The following is a 13529-nucleotide window of genomic DNA, read 5'->3' on the forward strand; positions in this document are numbered from 1 at the left end:
AAAAGATTTTTTTTTTTTTTTTGTTTAATAAAATAATTGCGTTAATCGCGCGATAATTTTTTTAACGCCGTTAAAATTGGTTTGCGTTAACGCCGTTATTCTGATTGGATGCAGGGTGTGCATTAACTCCTGTTATACCACGGTCTGCGGGAATACTCGATTCTGATTGGATGCAGGGTGTGCATTAACTCCTGATATACGGAAACCTGGACAAGTAGTTCCGTCAAATTGTCTGTTTACCGTTCTCAATTAATGCACTAGCTGGCGTATCGTCTCTAAAATAGTAGTAACCATAGCAACGGGAAACAAAACAAAGCTCAGCGGACTATAATACCTCCCGCTACCTCCCGTTCTAAAGTCGTAGCTATGGTCCGTCCTAATTACTGGAGGAGTGAACAACGTTTCCGTTGCATGAGAACCCAATGGGCGTGTAATGGTGGTTCCGGGTATAAGTCGGAACCTCAGGCGTAACCAGGGAAACAAATGTATGTTTTGTGGAAAACTTTATATTCAGATTGTAAAACGCATGAAAATATAAATTAATGGTCTTAATTTGGTCACCGTTGGTAAGTGACCGTGGTATAAGCGGGATAATGCCCTTCGAGGTGTCCATTATCAGGAATTAATGGACTTCGCGAAGGCAACCGGGCAACCTCTGCTTCGCGTCGGACGGTTCACGCCTCCACGTCGTCCATTAATTCCTGATAATGGACACCTCGTCGGGCATTATCCCATATGTGTGTGTGTGTGTGTGTGTATATATATATTAGAGCTGTCAAGCGATTCAAATATTTAATCGTGATTAATCGCATTAATGTCATAGTTAACTCTAATTAATCGCGATTAATCGCAAATTATTTTTCCATGCTAAATATCCCTTGATTTTTTTGTCCCATAATTCTTCTCATTTTAATTCTCTTATCGACATGGTGAAGTGCATCGGCTTGCCTTGTGCAAATGATTTTTTATTGATAACAACATTGGCATATACACTGATCAAAACAGGACGATACAAAAGAAGAGCCTATAGTGCAATTAAACGACTGCTTTGAACAAATGTCATTTGAACATAGCAGTCAGGCTACTGCTTCTTTGTTTTGAGCCAAAGAAAAAAAAAAAAGTTTTTTTTTTTTTTCTATAAAATAATTGCGTTAATCGCGCGATAAAAAAATTAACGCCGTTAAATTTGATTTGCGTTAACGCCGTTAATAACGCGTTTAACTGACAGCTCTAATATATATATATGTATACTTTTATCCGGCGATAAAAAAAAATATCGCCGTTCAAACACTTCCTTGTTCGGACCCATCATGTGACTGAACTAACCAATCAGGAGCTAGAATTTAGAGGTAAACGTGAGGGAATCAGAGAGGCAGATTCAACAGAATATCCTGACTGTGTTAAATATGTAAGTAATAATTGTGTAACATAAATATATAAATGATTAACTGATTGTATGTACATTTCTAGCAAATTAACTCCAATATAAATTATATTAATTTATTCTACAACTTTCAAATATTTAACTTCTAAACCTTACATTATTATGCATAATTACACGGCTCTTCTCAATGCTGTAGACTGCTCTTCACAACTTCCGGCGGTGAATTATATTTGATAATTCACCGTTGCCAAGTATAATTGACAGCTGTCAAGGTAAACGAAAGGATTTTATAAAAGAAATACTGTCTGTCACCACATGAGCTCTATATCTCGCTCTCTAGCTTATGTTGAGCAAGATGGTATGGATATAAATATATATATATAGAGATATTTATTTATACCGTCTGTCTGGTGTGTGTGTGCCCATATAGATACAGTATATAGCTGATTCCCTTGTTCCCTGGTGTGCCCATTGCAGGCAGACCCCATGGTGTCGGGGTGCCTGCAGTGCCTGAGAGTGGCGGTAGCGGGAAAGCTGGAGAACATGTACACCACAGCCCTCCTCTCCTACACCTTCACCCTGGCAGGGGACCAGCAGACCAGGGCCGCGCTCCTCACCGCTCTCCACCAGCGCTCCGTCACAGACGGTAGCTGCATCTCTGTTCGGCTTGCCCACGCATGAAGTAGCCTGACCGCAGACGTTTTGAGGAGAACATTGATTAGATCAGGGTCTAGACTAGATCATCCATAGGCACTCTACTTTTTCAATACTTGCAGGGCACGCACTCATTCAAAGAAAAATTGGGGATCAGATGTATCCTGTATATGTGTTAAAGACAGTATTTAAGCCAGGCATGACTGTTTTCAATACATGTGGCTTTATATTCACGTAATAAAGATAAACTTAGAACTACTGCAGTAGTTCAAGTGTAGTTCTCACAAAAGCCCCTCACTATCTCTGCTCTTCTAGGGGGCACGCGCCACTGGAAGCGGACGGAGGCCTCTGAGACGGTTCTGGACTCCCTGGAGGTTGAGATGACGGCCTACGTACTGCTTGCGGTTCTCTCCGGACCCCCGGTGCCGGGCTTCGACCTAGACTATGCCTCCAGCATCACACGCTGGCTCATCCAACAGCAGAACCCCTACGGCGGCTTCGCCTCTACGCAGGTCGGAGGACACACACCAATGTACACTGTGTGATACTAAATGGCCCCCAGCATTAACGTCCACCCACACACGCAAGCTTTCACGTTCCAGAATCTCATTCAATCTGTCCTGTCTAACCACAGTTTGATTTTAAATGAACTGAGGAGATGTGTGGTTGTGACGCCCGGTGCAACGTGTAAACCTCCTAGCTGTGTGTTGATTTGTTCCTGAGCAAGACAGTTAACCCTAACTGCTCCTGACGAGCTGGCTGTCGCCTTGCATGGTTGACTCTGCCGTCGGTGTGTCAATGTGTGTATTAACCGATGTAAGTCGCTTTGGATAAAGGCGTCTGCTAAATACCCTAATTGTAATTGTAATTGTACACCCCGTTGGACTCCAACAGGACACGGTGGTGGCCCTCCAGGCCCTGGCCCGCTACGGCGCTGCCACCTACAGCTCGGAGGGCGCCTGCGTGGTGGGGCTGAGCTCGCTGGGCGGGGCCAGCTGGCAGTTCACCGTGGACCAGAGCACCCGGCTGCTGTACCAGGAGCAGGCGCTGGACCGCCTGCCCGGGGACTACCGCATCACGGCCCAGGGGCAGGGCTGTGTCCAGGCACAGGTGGGACCCCCAGGGGCAGGACTATGTACAGGCACCGGGCTGTGTCCAGGACCAGGGCTGTGTCCGGGACCAGGGCTGTGTCCGGGACCAGGGCTGTGTCCGGGACCAGGGCTGTGTCCGGGACCAGGTCTGTGTCCGGGACCAGGGCTGTGTCCGGGACCAGGGGTGGAGGAGGAAGGAGGGGTTTCCAAGAAGCCAAGAAGGGGTTCCCACCTCATGGGTTGATACTAGTCACTGAAGCCTGAGCGTCTGTCTTGGTTGCCCCATGACGCATCTCTGGTCAACTGCCGCTTTATGGGTGCCAAGCAGCAGCTCTTATTATTTGTGTTCATCCATTGGAAGGTATAAAGGCTTTCCTTGTATAAAGTCTTAACTTAGAATAGCATTCATTAATAGTCCTTAATATATGCCAACCATGGTCTAAGAGATAGGCATGTTGAAAGTCTTCTTCGAGAACTTCTTCAATTCTATCAATTTAGTTCTAATGGTCTGTATATAAATATTTTGTATCGAACTTCCCAACTTTCCTTAATACATAGATGAGCTAGTATAGCCTTTGATTTCATGGTTCCTACAAACGCATAGAATCTGTTTGATACTAATAATTAACTACTTCAGTTTCAGCCTTAAAATATATATTGGCATATGGAGAGATTTTTGGACTTTGTAAGCTCCTGGTTTTTGTTTTTGTATGGTGACGGTTCCCCCAAGATCGGGGTAAGCCCCCGATTCAATATTCCTGGAGGGGGATGGCACTTAAAATCTAATTCAACAAGTAATTCCACCCCAATGTCGGTTCACCTTGTTGTCACCAACCAGATCGCCATGCGTTACAACATCCCCCCTCCTGGTGACTTCAGTTCCTTCCACATCGTCGCAACAACGACCGCTGTGTGTAACAGCACCCGGCCCACACTGACCATCAGAGTGGACCTCAGGTAAGGTTATGGCAAAAGGCCAGACTGTTGAGAGAGGGGTGGTGGAGACCTCAGCAGATAGACCACAACGATACCTACCAGATAGACGGGGGAACCGACTGTGTGCTGTCACTGGCTTGGTGAATGTACAGTATACAACCATTGGATCCACCAACAACAGAACATCAAACACAACTTGAGTCTAGTAATGAATTCTAGACTAAAGGGTACACTGTGGACTTAACCAGTACATTTTTTAATGAGACACACTGATTTTTTGTTTTGTAACTAAAATCTGCCCACTGGATCTCCAGTCCTAAAGGTTCCATAGCCCTGTATAGATGGCAAGCAAACCAAACCCCTAAAACAACTTATCTTAGATGAAATGGGATCTAGTGGACTACATCATAATGCAATGGTTTGATCCTTGTTCAAATCTCCATTCAAATTCAGATGTTTATATGGACTCAAATTGCTCGTCATTGCTTGAGTTACCTGTTACTGGCCATTTTGTGTCGCTTGGTAACGTCACCGAGGTTCTGAATCAAAGAGTCCACCATACAAAGAACTTTTTAAGATGTTGCTCGTTGGCTCAGAAGACCTCAAATTCTGTGTTGGGTTTCCTTTAAGACTGCCTTCTGGAAGGTGAACTTGTTAACTGAATGGCCATCTGAGAAGGTTTTCTGCCTGTGTTGCTCAGGTACCAAGGTAGGAGAGAGGAGACCAACATGGTGATCATCAACCTCAAGCTCCTGTCAGGCTATGGCCTTCAGCAGAGCACTCTGCAGGAGGTGAGTTTAGATGCACTGGTCTGTGTGTAGCCCTTTAAGTGAGTTTAGATTCACTGGTCTGTGTGTAGCCCTTTAAGTGAGTTTAGATGCACTGGTCTGTGTGTAGCCCTTTAAGTGAGTTTAGATGCACTGGTCTGTGTGTAGCCCTTTTAAGTGAGTTTAGATGCACTTCTCTGTTCTGTGTGTAGCCATTTAAGTGAGTTTAGATGCGCTGCTCTGTTTTGTATTCATATTTCTTTTTCAACACGAAGACGGTTGTCAGCAACGTTCTGTGTTCTTCCCTCTCAGCTGAAGAGAGAGAGCAGTGTGAAGCGTGTGGACTTTGAAGAGGGCTACATCAACATCTACCTCGACGGCGTACGTACCAGGGGAGCCCTGTTCCCATCATGCTTGTGTTTACATTCCTGTGCTCCTCCCCTCACTGTTCTTCTGTGTGCAGCTGAAGAAGGAGGTGTTGAGGAGCTACAGCGTGACCCTGGAGGAGGAGGAGGCCGTCAGGAACCTGAGGCCGGCCGTGGTGAAGGTGTACGACTACTACCAGACAAGTAGGACCCCCCGCAGGCCCACTCCTTAGGACTCGTGTGAGGAGGAGTTAGGAGGAGTGCTCTTCATTTGATTGTCCTTTGTGTTGTTTCCAAGGTGACGAGGCAGTGGCAGACTACTCCTCCCCTTGTGCGGAGCGTAAGTACACCCAGTTTAACCACGCCCAGCTGAAGCTTGCCAAGGTCCCTGCCTAATGTGGACCTCACATTCCAGCTTGCTGTTTTGTTATTTATTAAAGTGTAGATCCTGCTGTGCCTCATTTTGGTTTTTAAGCAAAAACTAAAAACCAAAAATACTTTAATTACAACTTGAGAATTGCAAATAATAACCTTCTTTAATCTTGTAGGTGATGATGTGAATGATCTACTATTGGAACGATTGGAGCCACCAACAAGAAGCACATCAATCAAATTAAAGCCGGACTAATGGTTGTGCTAAATTGTTAATTGTAGCCAGTGAATTCTTTGAATGACAAAAGATGAGATTTCATTTCAACATATACACTTTAAAAAAGAGGAATTTGCCAAGATGACATGCATTCAAGAAAGCCAATGTTTATTCAATTACAATTCTGTCTTTTAATCGATAAAGATAATCCATAGTTTCCATTGGCGTGACAGTGAGCTATGAAACAAGGTACCGTAAACACAATAATGGTCCAACAGTCGACTGGGATTGAATGGATCCGAACGACGGAAACAAACCAGTATTACAAAACAGCTTAGGTAGAAGTTTGTCTGCACAGGCTGGGTGATTACAGGTGAATTGTGATTGTGATTTCATGTAGTGCGCCTTGCTCTACATTTTATTCTCTTTCTAACAAATATTATATTAATTCATCACTACCATAGAGTTTAAATTTTGCCACATAAAATCTTTAAATGACAAAATACAAATATGTTTCGCTCGTACAACACTGTTTGATTTTCAATGGAACCCATCTACGTTCCCCTATCAATAGAACCCACCGTAGCCATCTACGTTCCTCAATCAATAGAATCCACCCTAGCCATCTACGTTCCCCTATCAATAGAACCCACCGTAGCCATCTACGTTCCCCTATCAATAGAACCCACCGTAGCCCATCTACGTTCCTCTATCAATAGAACCCACCGTAGCCCATCTACGTTCCTCTATCAATAGAACCCACCGTAGCCCATCTACGTTCCTCTATCAATAGAACCCACCGTAGCCCATCTAGATATCCACCGTAGCCCATCTACGTTCCTCTATCAATAGAACCCACCGTAGCCCATCTACGTTCCTCTATCAATAGAACCCACCGTAGCCCATCTACGTTCCTCTATCAATAGAACCCACCGTAGCCCATCTAGATTCCTCTATCAATAGAACCCACCGTAGCCCATCTAGATTCCTTTATCAATAGACCACAAGACTAGGAGGTTCGGGGGGAGGAGTGGGGCACAGCATTTTTTCTTAGATTTTCTTTCCCCTTTTCCACATCATTGTCATCATAAATAATCTACCTACCAAATGTGACACATGAACAGAGAAGAAACCACATTCCGACATCACAGTAGACTGTTACACGCCCACTCAACACTTCAGCACAACACACGCACAACACTGTCACTGAGGAGCAACATGACCCCTCAACAAGACACAGGCTGGCACCTGGTGATGATCCAACCCTTTCCTAACAGTGGGGTGGGGGGGGGTGTGTGTATCACAGTGGCATACGGTAGCATCCACACAGTGGACCGTGCTAGTGCCAAATGGGGGGTTCTCTGTACACTGAATCACTTAAGGCACAGCTTGGGGAACGGCATGGATCCATGTCATCCCTTATGACAGTCCAGTCGGACAGTGCCAAGTGTGAAAGGTGGTCTCTGGGGCTCCCTCTGGTGGCTCGCTGCGGAGACGCCTGCTTCGGAAAGTCCAGAGTTTGGGGTCAAGGCTAACACAATCCTTGGATACACTGGATGTGTGTGGTGTCTGTGTGTTTGAATTAAACTGAGAACACAGGGATATGTAACTTGACAGTAAAGTACAGACAGCAGTTACCTTAAAACCTTAGCACCAACAAGAAAAAGGCCAAGTATTGATACAAATGGCACATCGTTTTAGTGTATAGGGTGAAGGACATACGAATGCTCTTTGTGTAACACCAGTGTGGGCAGAAGGCTGGACTCGAGGTGTTCCACATTGGAGCCACGCTGGGCGTCCAACAGGCAAGTTTAAGATTTGCATATTTTGCTGATGAATAATAATGGGATAGTTAAGCTCAAATTCCTCGTAATGAAATGCAATTTCAATCTTTTTAAATTGTTACGATAAGAATGATCCCACCTCTGACTGAAATGTGGCTTCATGTATCGATGTGTCATAATGTTCAGTCATTTGGCACCTTTAGCGATGGGGAGTAAAAAAAGGAAAAGAAAAGCTATAATATGAAAGGCTTTGAAACATGGAACTAAAACAAGGTCTCCATTTGGCAATAAAGAAATTCTTTAGAAAGTTTGGTTCCATTTTGGTTTATATACAATGTGTTTGTGTGTCCTCTGTTGGCTCCCTTTTTAAATCCAAACAAAAAAGTAGAAAATGTAGAAATTAATTATCCAACCCTTACATACTAAACCTCTCAATAAAATACATGTGAAATGTAGTTTTTCATAACTTTCTAATTACACGAGCGGAACTGACCTGTCAATCATAACAGAGAAACACCAACAACATTTGAGCCTTGATGACCAATTAATGAAACAAAAGTGAAAGTATCACTTGAGCCAGACACTGAAGACGGGAAGAAATGGATCAATGTATGTATCGGACTGTTAATCCATATATAATAGAAAGGTTGTCAAGTGGAATCCATTGTATTTGAAAGAGCTTCAAATATAGTCTGGCAGCACCAGCTCTAGGTCGAGGCCCAGGTCCGGTTTCAGGTCAAGCTCAAGGTCCAGGTCTAGACCCAGGTCCAGGTCCAGTGCCTTCCGGCGCTGACACTTGGCGTAGGCGGAGTGAAGAGGAGAGTGAGACGGTGTGGCTGGGGTGGGGGCAGAGAGTGAGACGGAGTGGGCGTTTGGAGTGAGGAGAGGGGGGTCCACTATGAGCCAGAGTTCCCTGCAGAAGGCAGCGGGCGGCCCTGTGGGTCCAGGGCTATGTAGGGGACATCAGTTCAGGAACTGGGTGTAGCCCTCCGCCCCGGTGACGATCACGTCCATCCAGATGCGCATAGCCTCGGGCGAGGGGGCCACCATGTAGTAGAGGCGGTCGTGGGTCTTCACGCAGAAGGTGAGGGAGGGGTTGGGGCTCTGGAAACACATGGTTATCCTCATGAGGCCACACACATACACGGGGAATACTAAGACACATAAAACCTCCATTAGTACTAGGTAAAGGGGCCTATTCACCAATAATACTAATACACATTAAACAAAATGGAATCAAATTTTATAGTAACTTTCCGAAACCTGTTTATCGCATGTAAAGCTAGGACTAAGGATTTCATATTGTTTTAAACAGCACTTTTACCTCTTATTCTGTTCAGAGCACAGAAGGAAAGGCAAACCCCTTAACTGGTTTACACTCTGCTCTGTGCTGGTGCATCCAAGCATGCAGCCAAATGGCCAGCTAGCATGCAGCCAAACAGCCAGCCAGTATGATGCCAAACAGCCAGGCAGTAGGCAGTAAAGCATGCATCCTAGTATGCAGCGGAACAGACAGCCAGCAGCAGGCTGTGAGGAGCATCATGCCGTGGGTCTCACTAGAGCTGAGGAAGCAACTCGACTGGGAGGGGGGCAGCGACAGCCAGAGTAGAAATAATACACACTCCACTCGCTTCTAAATATATACGTTTACCACCTGGTGCCAATTAAAGCCTTTCTGGGTAAAACAGCTGCGATGTTTAGAACAGGTGTTTAACCACCGATCGCTGGACTCTGTACCGTCTCTTCTAGTGTGCAGCAAACAACCACGCGTCACAAGGAGGGCTAGACGCGTGCGGTGCCTGACATCATCCACAACGCTCCTGCAACAGCAGGGACCCCAGCTGTCCAGTCAGCCGCGTGCCGCAGGTTCCTCTGAGGGCTGCAGGAGTGCGAGGCTTCAGCAGTCCAAGCGGACCAGCCGCCGCAACTGACACACTCACACATCGGGATGCGGGCTGGACTGGGAGCCCAAGCATTCAAAAGAGCCATGACACAACCATGACAGCTGGAACACACACACACACACACACACACACACACACACACACACACACACACACACACACACACACACACACACACACACACACACACACACACACACACACACACACACAGGGGGGGGGGCGGGATCTTAACCGAGAGGGAGAGAGGTTTGGGAAAACCCCGTCAGCGGGAATACATGTTCAACCTGAGACATACCTTGGTGGCACTGCGCAGGTGGTCGTAGTAGACCTCCTCAATCGCCTGGAAGTATATCACCCCCTTCAGCTTGGTCTCGTGCTTGTCTGCACCACAATACAGAATAAAAAAAGAGCACACACTTTGGTCAGATCAAAATATAAGCTTGAGCCTTTGAACCCCATCCAGTGGTTGGGTTTCTTCCTCCATCCGTGTGTCACAGAGGATAGAGTTGCGGACCGCGGGTGATTCAGTCATTACCAAGGAAGAGGGAAATACAACGGATGATCCCCCATATATTGTTTGTGATGATGGATGGAAAAAGACAACCGCAGCAAATTATTTTTTCTGGTATGTGCGAGAGTGTTTTTCTAAGCTAATAGCGTGCTCATTGTATTTCAGACTTGCCTTGCGCTCTTACACTCGCCGGGTACATGGTTGCGTTTTATTTCATCAGCCACTGCAGAACAGCAGCAGGGGGAGCTGAGGAACTCAAACCCTCCATCCCTCTCACACTCTCCCCTCTTTCTTTAGGCGCAGAAACACTGGCGTACGCTTACTTAAGAGTGGTAGGTACACATGCCGCATAAGCATCATAATTTCGAGGAATAATAAATGTGGTCCCCCCCTCCGACTCATTATGTGCTAATGAAGCGTTGGGACTTCTTCAGGGGGACGTGTCTCGGGAGAATACCCCCTCTGGTGGGGAGGGCAGAGTGGCTGGGCATCACCTCTGCCTGCACCCCAATCTTTGTTTCAAGGTCAACAGAAGTAGAGAGGTGAGCCTTGCATCTTAATGGCTCCCCCCCCCCCCAGCCCCCCGCCTCCTCAGAGCGCCTGTGGTGCTGGCTGCGTATGCTAACGACCTATGTGGTATTCTCCACGCGCCTTTTGCTTGAAAGCGCGGCGCGAGAAGAACATACTTCAAGCAGAGCCTTTTGAAGCCACGGAAAAAAAGCTAAGAGAACGCCTTACAGGCCTAACGAGTCCCAACGCTCGCGGCGGATGACTACATTAGAGATTGTGCGAGCGATGCTCTCTCCCAGAAACACCCTCCTCATCCCCACACTGGGGTTCCGGGCCACCGCTGTCTGCTGAGATTCTCAGGTGTCACTGTACGCACACACACATGGGACGCCTTCAGAGAGCTGCTCAGTTCCTCTGTGCAGCTAATAATACACTCATAATCACCGTGACCTCAACCACACAAACCACCTCAACCCTACCGCTTCTCACTTTATACACTTTGTGCTTACATTATCCCATTCTACCTATAAGTTGACCCTTGGCTCCATTATCTAACTTGATTAAGAGAGCAGATCGCTCAGAATCAATCACTTCCATCATCATTCAGAAGAATACTACTTCTACTTATAATACAAAAAACAAGCCAGGACCATGATTCCCTCTGCATTGAGATGCTGGTTCCTCGGGAAGCTAAGCAGGGCTGGCCCGGGCCACTCTTCGTTGGGAGACCAGCTAGTGCTTGTAGAGGGGTTGGAGGGCCATTAGGGGACGCTCTAACTCTAGCCTGCGACATATATATCTGTCTGCCGTGCTCCAGATGAGGAGTCAGACACACTGACTATGCAAAGCGCTTGAGGTGTCTCAGAAAGGTCTTAATGTCGATCCAAAGTCCTACCGACGTAGTAGGAGAAGGTCCTCTTGAGGCGGTCGAACACGAACCAGCGCTTCTTCCAGGACTTGATCTTGCCGCCCATCTTCACCAGGTAGCCCTTGCACATCTTGTCTGTGAGGATGACGTGGTAGCAGGTGTCCACGTTGTGGCCGGACGACTCGACGTGCGTGCGCAGGTCAAACTCCTCCTTGCGGATGGGGAGGTAGCGCGTCATGGGCCGGGCCTGCGGGTCGGGGGTCAATCCATCAAATTGATTATTACTATTTATTAGAGCTGTCAGTTAAACGCGTTATTAACGGCGTTAACGCAAACCAATTTTAACGGCGTTAAAAAATGTATTGCACGATTAACGCAATTATTTTATTTAAAAAAAATATATATATATATATTTTTTTTTCTTTGGCTCAAAACATAGAAGCAGTAGCCTGACTGCTATATTCAAATTACATTTGTTCAAAGCAGTCCTTTAATTGCACTATAGGCTCTTTTTTTGTATCGTCCTGTTTTGATCAGTATATGCCAATGTTGTTATCAATAAAAAATCATTTGCACAAGGCAAGCCGATGCACTTCACCATGTTGATAAGAGAATTAAAATGAAAATAATTATGGGACAAAAAAATCAAGGGATATTTAGCATAGAAAAATAATTTGCGATTAATCGTGAGTTAACTATGACATTAATGCGATTAATCACGATTAAATATTTTAATCGCTTGACAGCTCTACTATTTATTTGTTTTGCATATTTTTGGGCATTTTCATGTTTTAAGATAGAGTGAGATAGACAGGAGGTTATGGGACATAGGACCACGGGCGAGAAATCCCGCGAGCTCCATTGTATCTCCTCGCAGATCAGTCTGGTAACCTGCGATGGAGAAAATTTGGAGACGTTCGCTAAACGTTCGCCAATCAGCGTTGGTTTTGAGGCGGGTTTAGGTGTGACGCAACGAGAAGAGACTGTTCAGTCTAAACAACATGGCATAGGTGGTGATGGACAGATGGTTTATCCAATCAGCTAACCGGTATTTTCGCGCTTTCCCAAAAGTTCTCCAACGGAAGGTTCCTAGATGGATATGCTGAGCAAATGCGAATCAATCCATCAGGCGGAGTCAGGTTGCCATAATCAGCCCTTAATGTTACACACGCTACCCGGTGAGCCATCGGGGCGCCCCCAAATTATTATTGAATGCATTCTAACAAGGGGGTCGTATAGGGCTGGTGCGCGTTGTTCCCCACCTGGGAGAAGTTCTTGGCCCTCATCTTCACTTCCTTCTCCACCAGCAGCTGCCGATGGCAGGTCTCGTCCTGCAGCCTCCTCTCGGCCTCCTCCCTCCTCCTCCTCTCCTCGTCCAGCAGCCGGCTGCGCACCAAGCACTCCTGCTCCTGCAGCGCAGACACACGCGCCTCATTCCTGTTCCCCTTCTGTGACAAATTGCTCCAAATTGCTTTTGGAATAAATTGTCACCAGACTGTGTTTTTTTTAGGCTCTTGATTTTCAATGGCCTGTACACATATATAATGTCCCTTTAAATACTGGCTTAGTGAATTATAAATTGAATTAAATTAGCAGTGCATTTTTTTGTGTTTATTGCTGTAAATTATTGTTTTAATGCCGTAGATACTCATTTGAACTTAGGTTGGGGTTTACTAGAGCTGCCTGCTTTGTGCAATGGTTCTTTCCTCTCAGAGACAGTGCTGCGTGGATCCCAGAACTAACCCCATTAAACATGGATGTCTCCGTACGCTCGGACACGGTTGGTGGGGGAGGGCTTCATTATTATTGCATGCTGCATCCCCTCAAGCAATGCCCAGCGTTTTAAAATTCAGAAGTCGGCAAAGCATACATCTTGCTCCCAAGAATGGCTCTGCTATGGCAACAATATGACAAAAGGTTTACACATACACGCACACACACACACACACGGTGGGGGGTAGTGGTGCTCATGGAGCAGCCTCAGCAGGCGTTGAGCCTGGGGGGGCGTAGGTCTTTGGGGCCTGCCCCCCATGAGAGAGAAGGGGCTGCTGCTCAGCCCTGGTTGATGTTGTGGACAGAGATCTCTGGATGCATTGTGGGTAGTCTCTGCTGTTATTACATGTCTTTTAAACCCTATGTACTGCCCACGTTCCCCAGCTGGTT

General features: G+C 46.2%; 2 protein-coding genes across 17 annotated transcripts in view; one reads left to right on the top strand and one right to left on the bottom strand.

Moving 5' to 3' along the window:
- LOC115560903 (alpha-2-macroglobulin-like protein 1) overlaps positions 1–5989 on the top strand; it is a 30329-nt gene extending 24340 nt beyond the window's left edge. For 2 of the 3 annotated variants that reach the window (XM_030380552.1, XM_030380553.1), the window contains exons 28-36: positions 1862–2030; positions 2354–2550; positions 2933–3148; positions 3968–4086; positions 4766–4856; positions 5145–5213; positions 5296–5401; positions 5496–5537; positions 5746–5989. In XM_030380552.1, coding sequence (XP_030236412.1) covers positions 1862–2030; positions 2354–2550; positions 2933–3148; positions 3968–4086; positions 4766–4856; positions 5145–5213; positions 5296–5401; positions 5496–5537; positions 5746–5825 — 1089 coding nt within the window. In that variant the 3' untranslated portion in view covers positions 5826–5989. Of the gene's footprint in view, positions 1–1861; positions 2031–2353; positions 2551–2932; positions 3276–3311; positions 3389–3967; positions 4087–4765; positions 4857–5144; positions 5214–5295; positions 5402–5495; positions 5538–5745 lie in introns of those variants that run through there. The other variant, XM_030380554.1, reaches the window with a different exon arrangement.
- Positions 5990–6715: 726 nt separating this feature from the next.
- Positions 6716–13529, bottom strand: part of phldb1b (pleckstrin homology-like domain, family B, member 1b) — a 66103-nt gene continuing 59289 nt past the window's right edge. For all 14 annotated transcript variants that reach the window (XM_030380541.1, XM_030380540.1, XM_030380544.1 and 11 more), the window contains 4 exons: positions 12629–12775; positions 11394–11613; positions 9773–9858; positions 6716–8674 (listed from right to left, as the gene is read on the bottom strand). In XM_030380541.1, the coding sequence (XP_030236401.1) occupies positions 8534–8674; positions 9773–9858; positions 11394–11613; positions 12629–12775 (594 nt within the window). In that variant the 3' untranslated portion in view covers positions 6716–8533. The remainder of the gene's footprint in view (positions 8675–9772; positions 9859–11393; positions 11614–12628; positions 12776–13529) is intronic.

The sequence above is a fragment of the Gadus morhua genome, chromosome 16 (assembly GCF_902167405.1).
Source record: "Gadus morhua chromosome 16, gadMor3.0, whole genome shotgun sequence".
In the NCBI taxonomy this organism is placed as follows: domain Eukaryota; kingdom Metazoa; phylum Chordata; class Actinopteri; order Gadiformes; family Gadidae; genus Gadus; species Gadus morhua.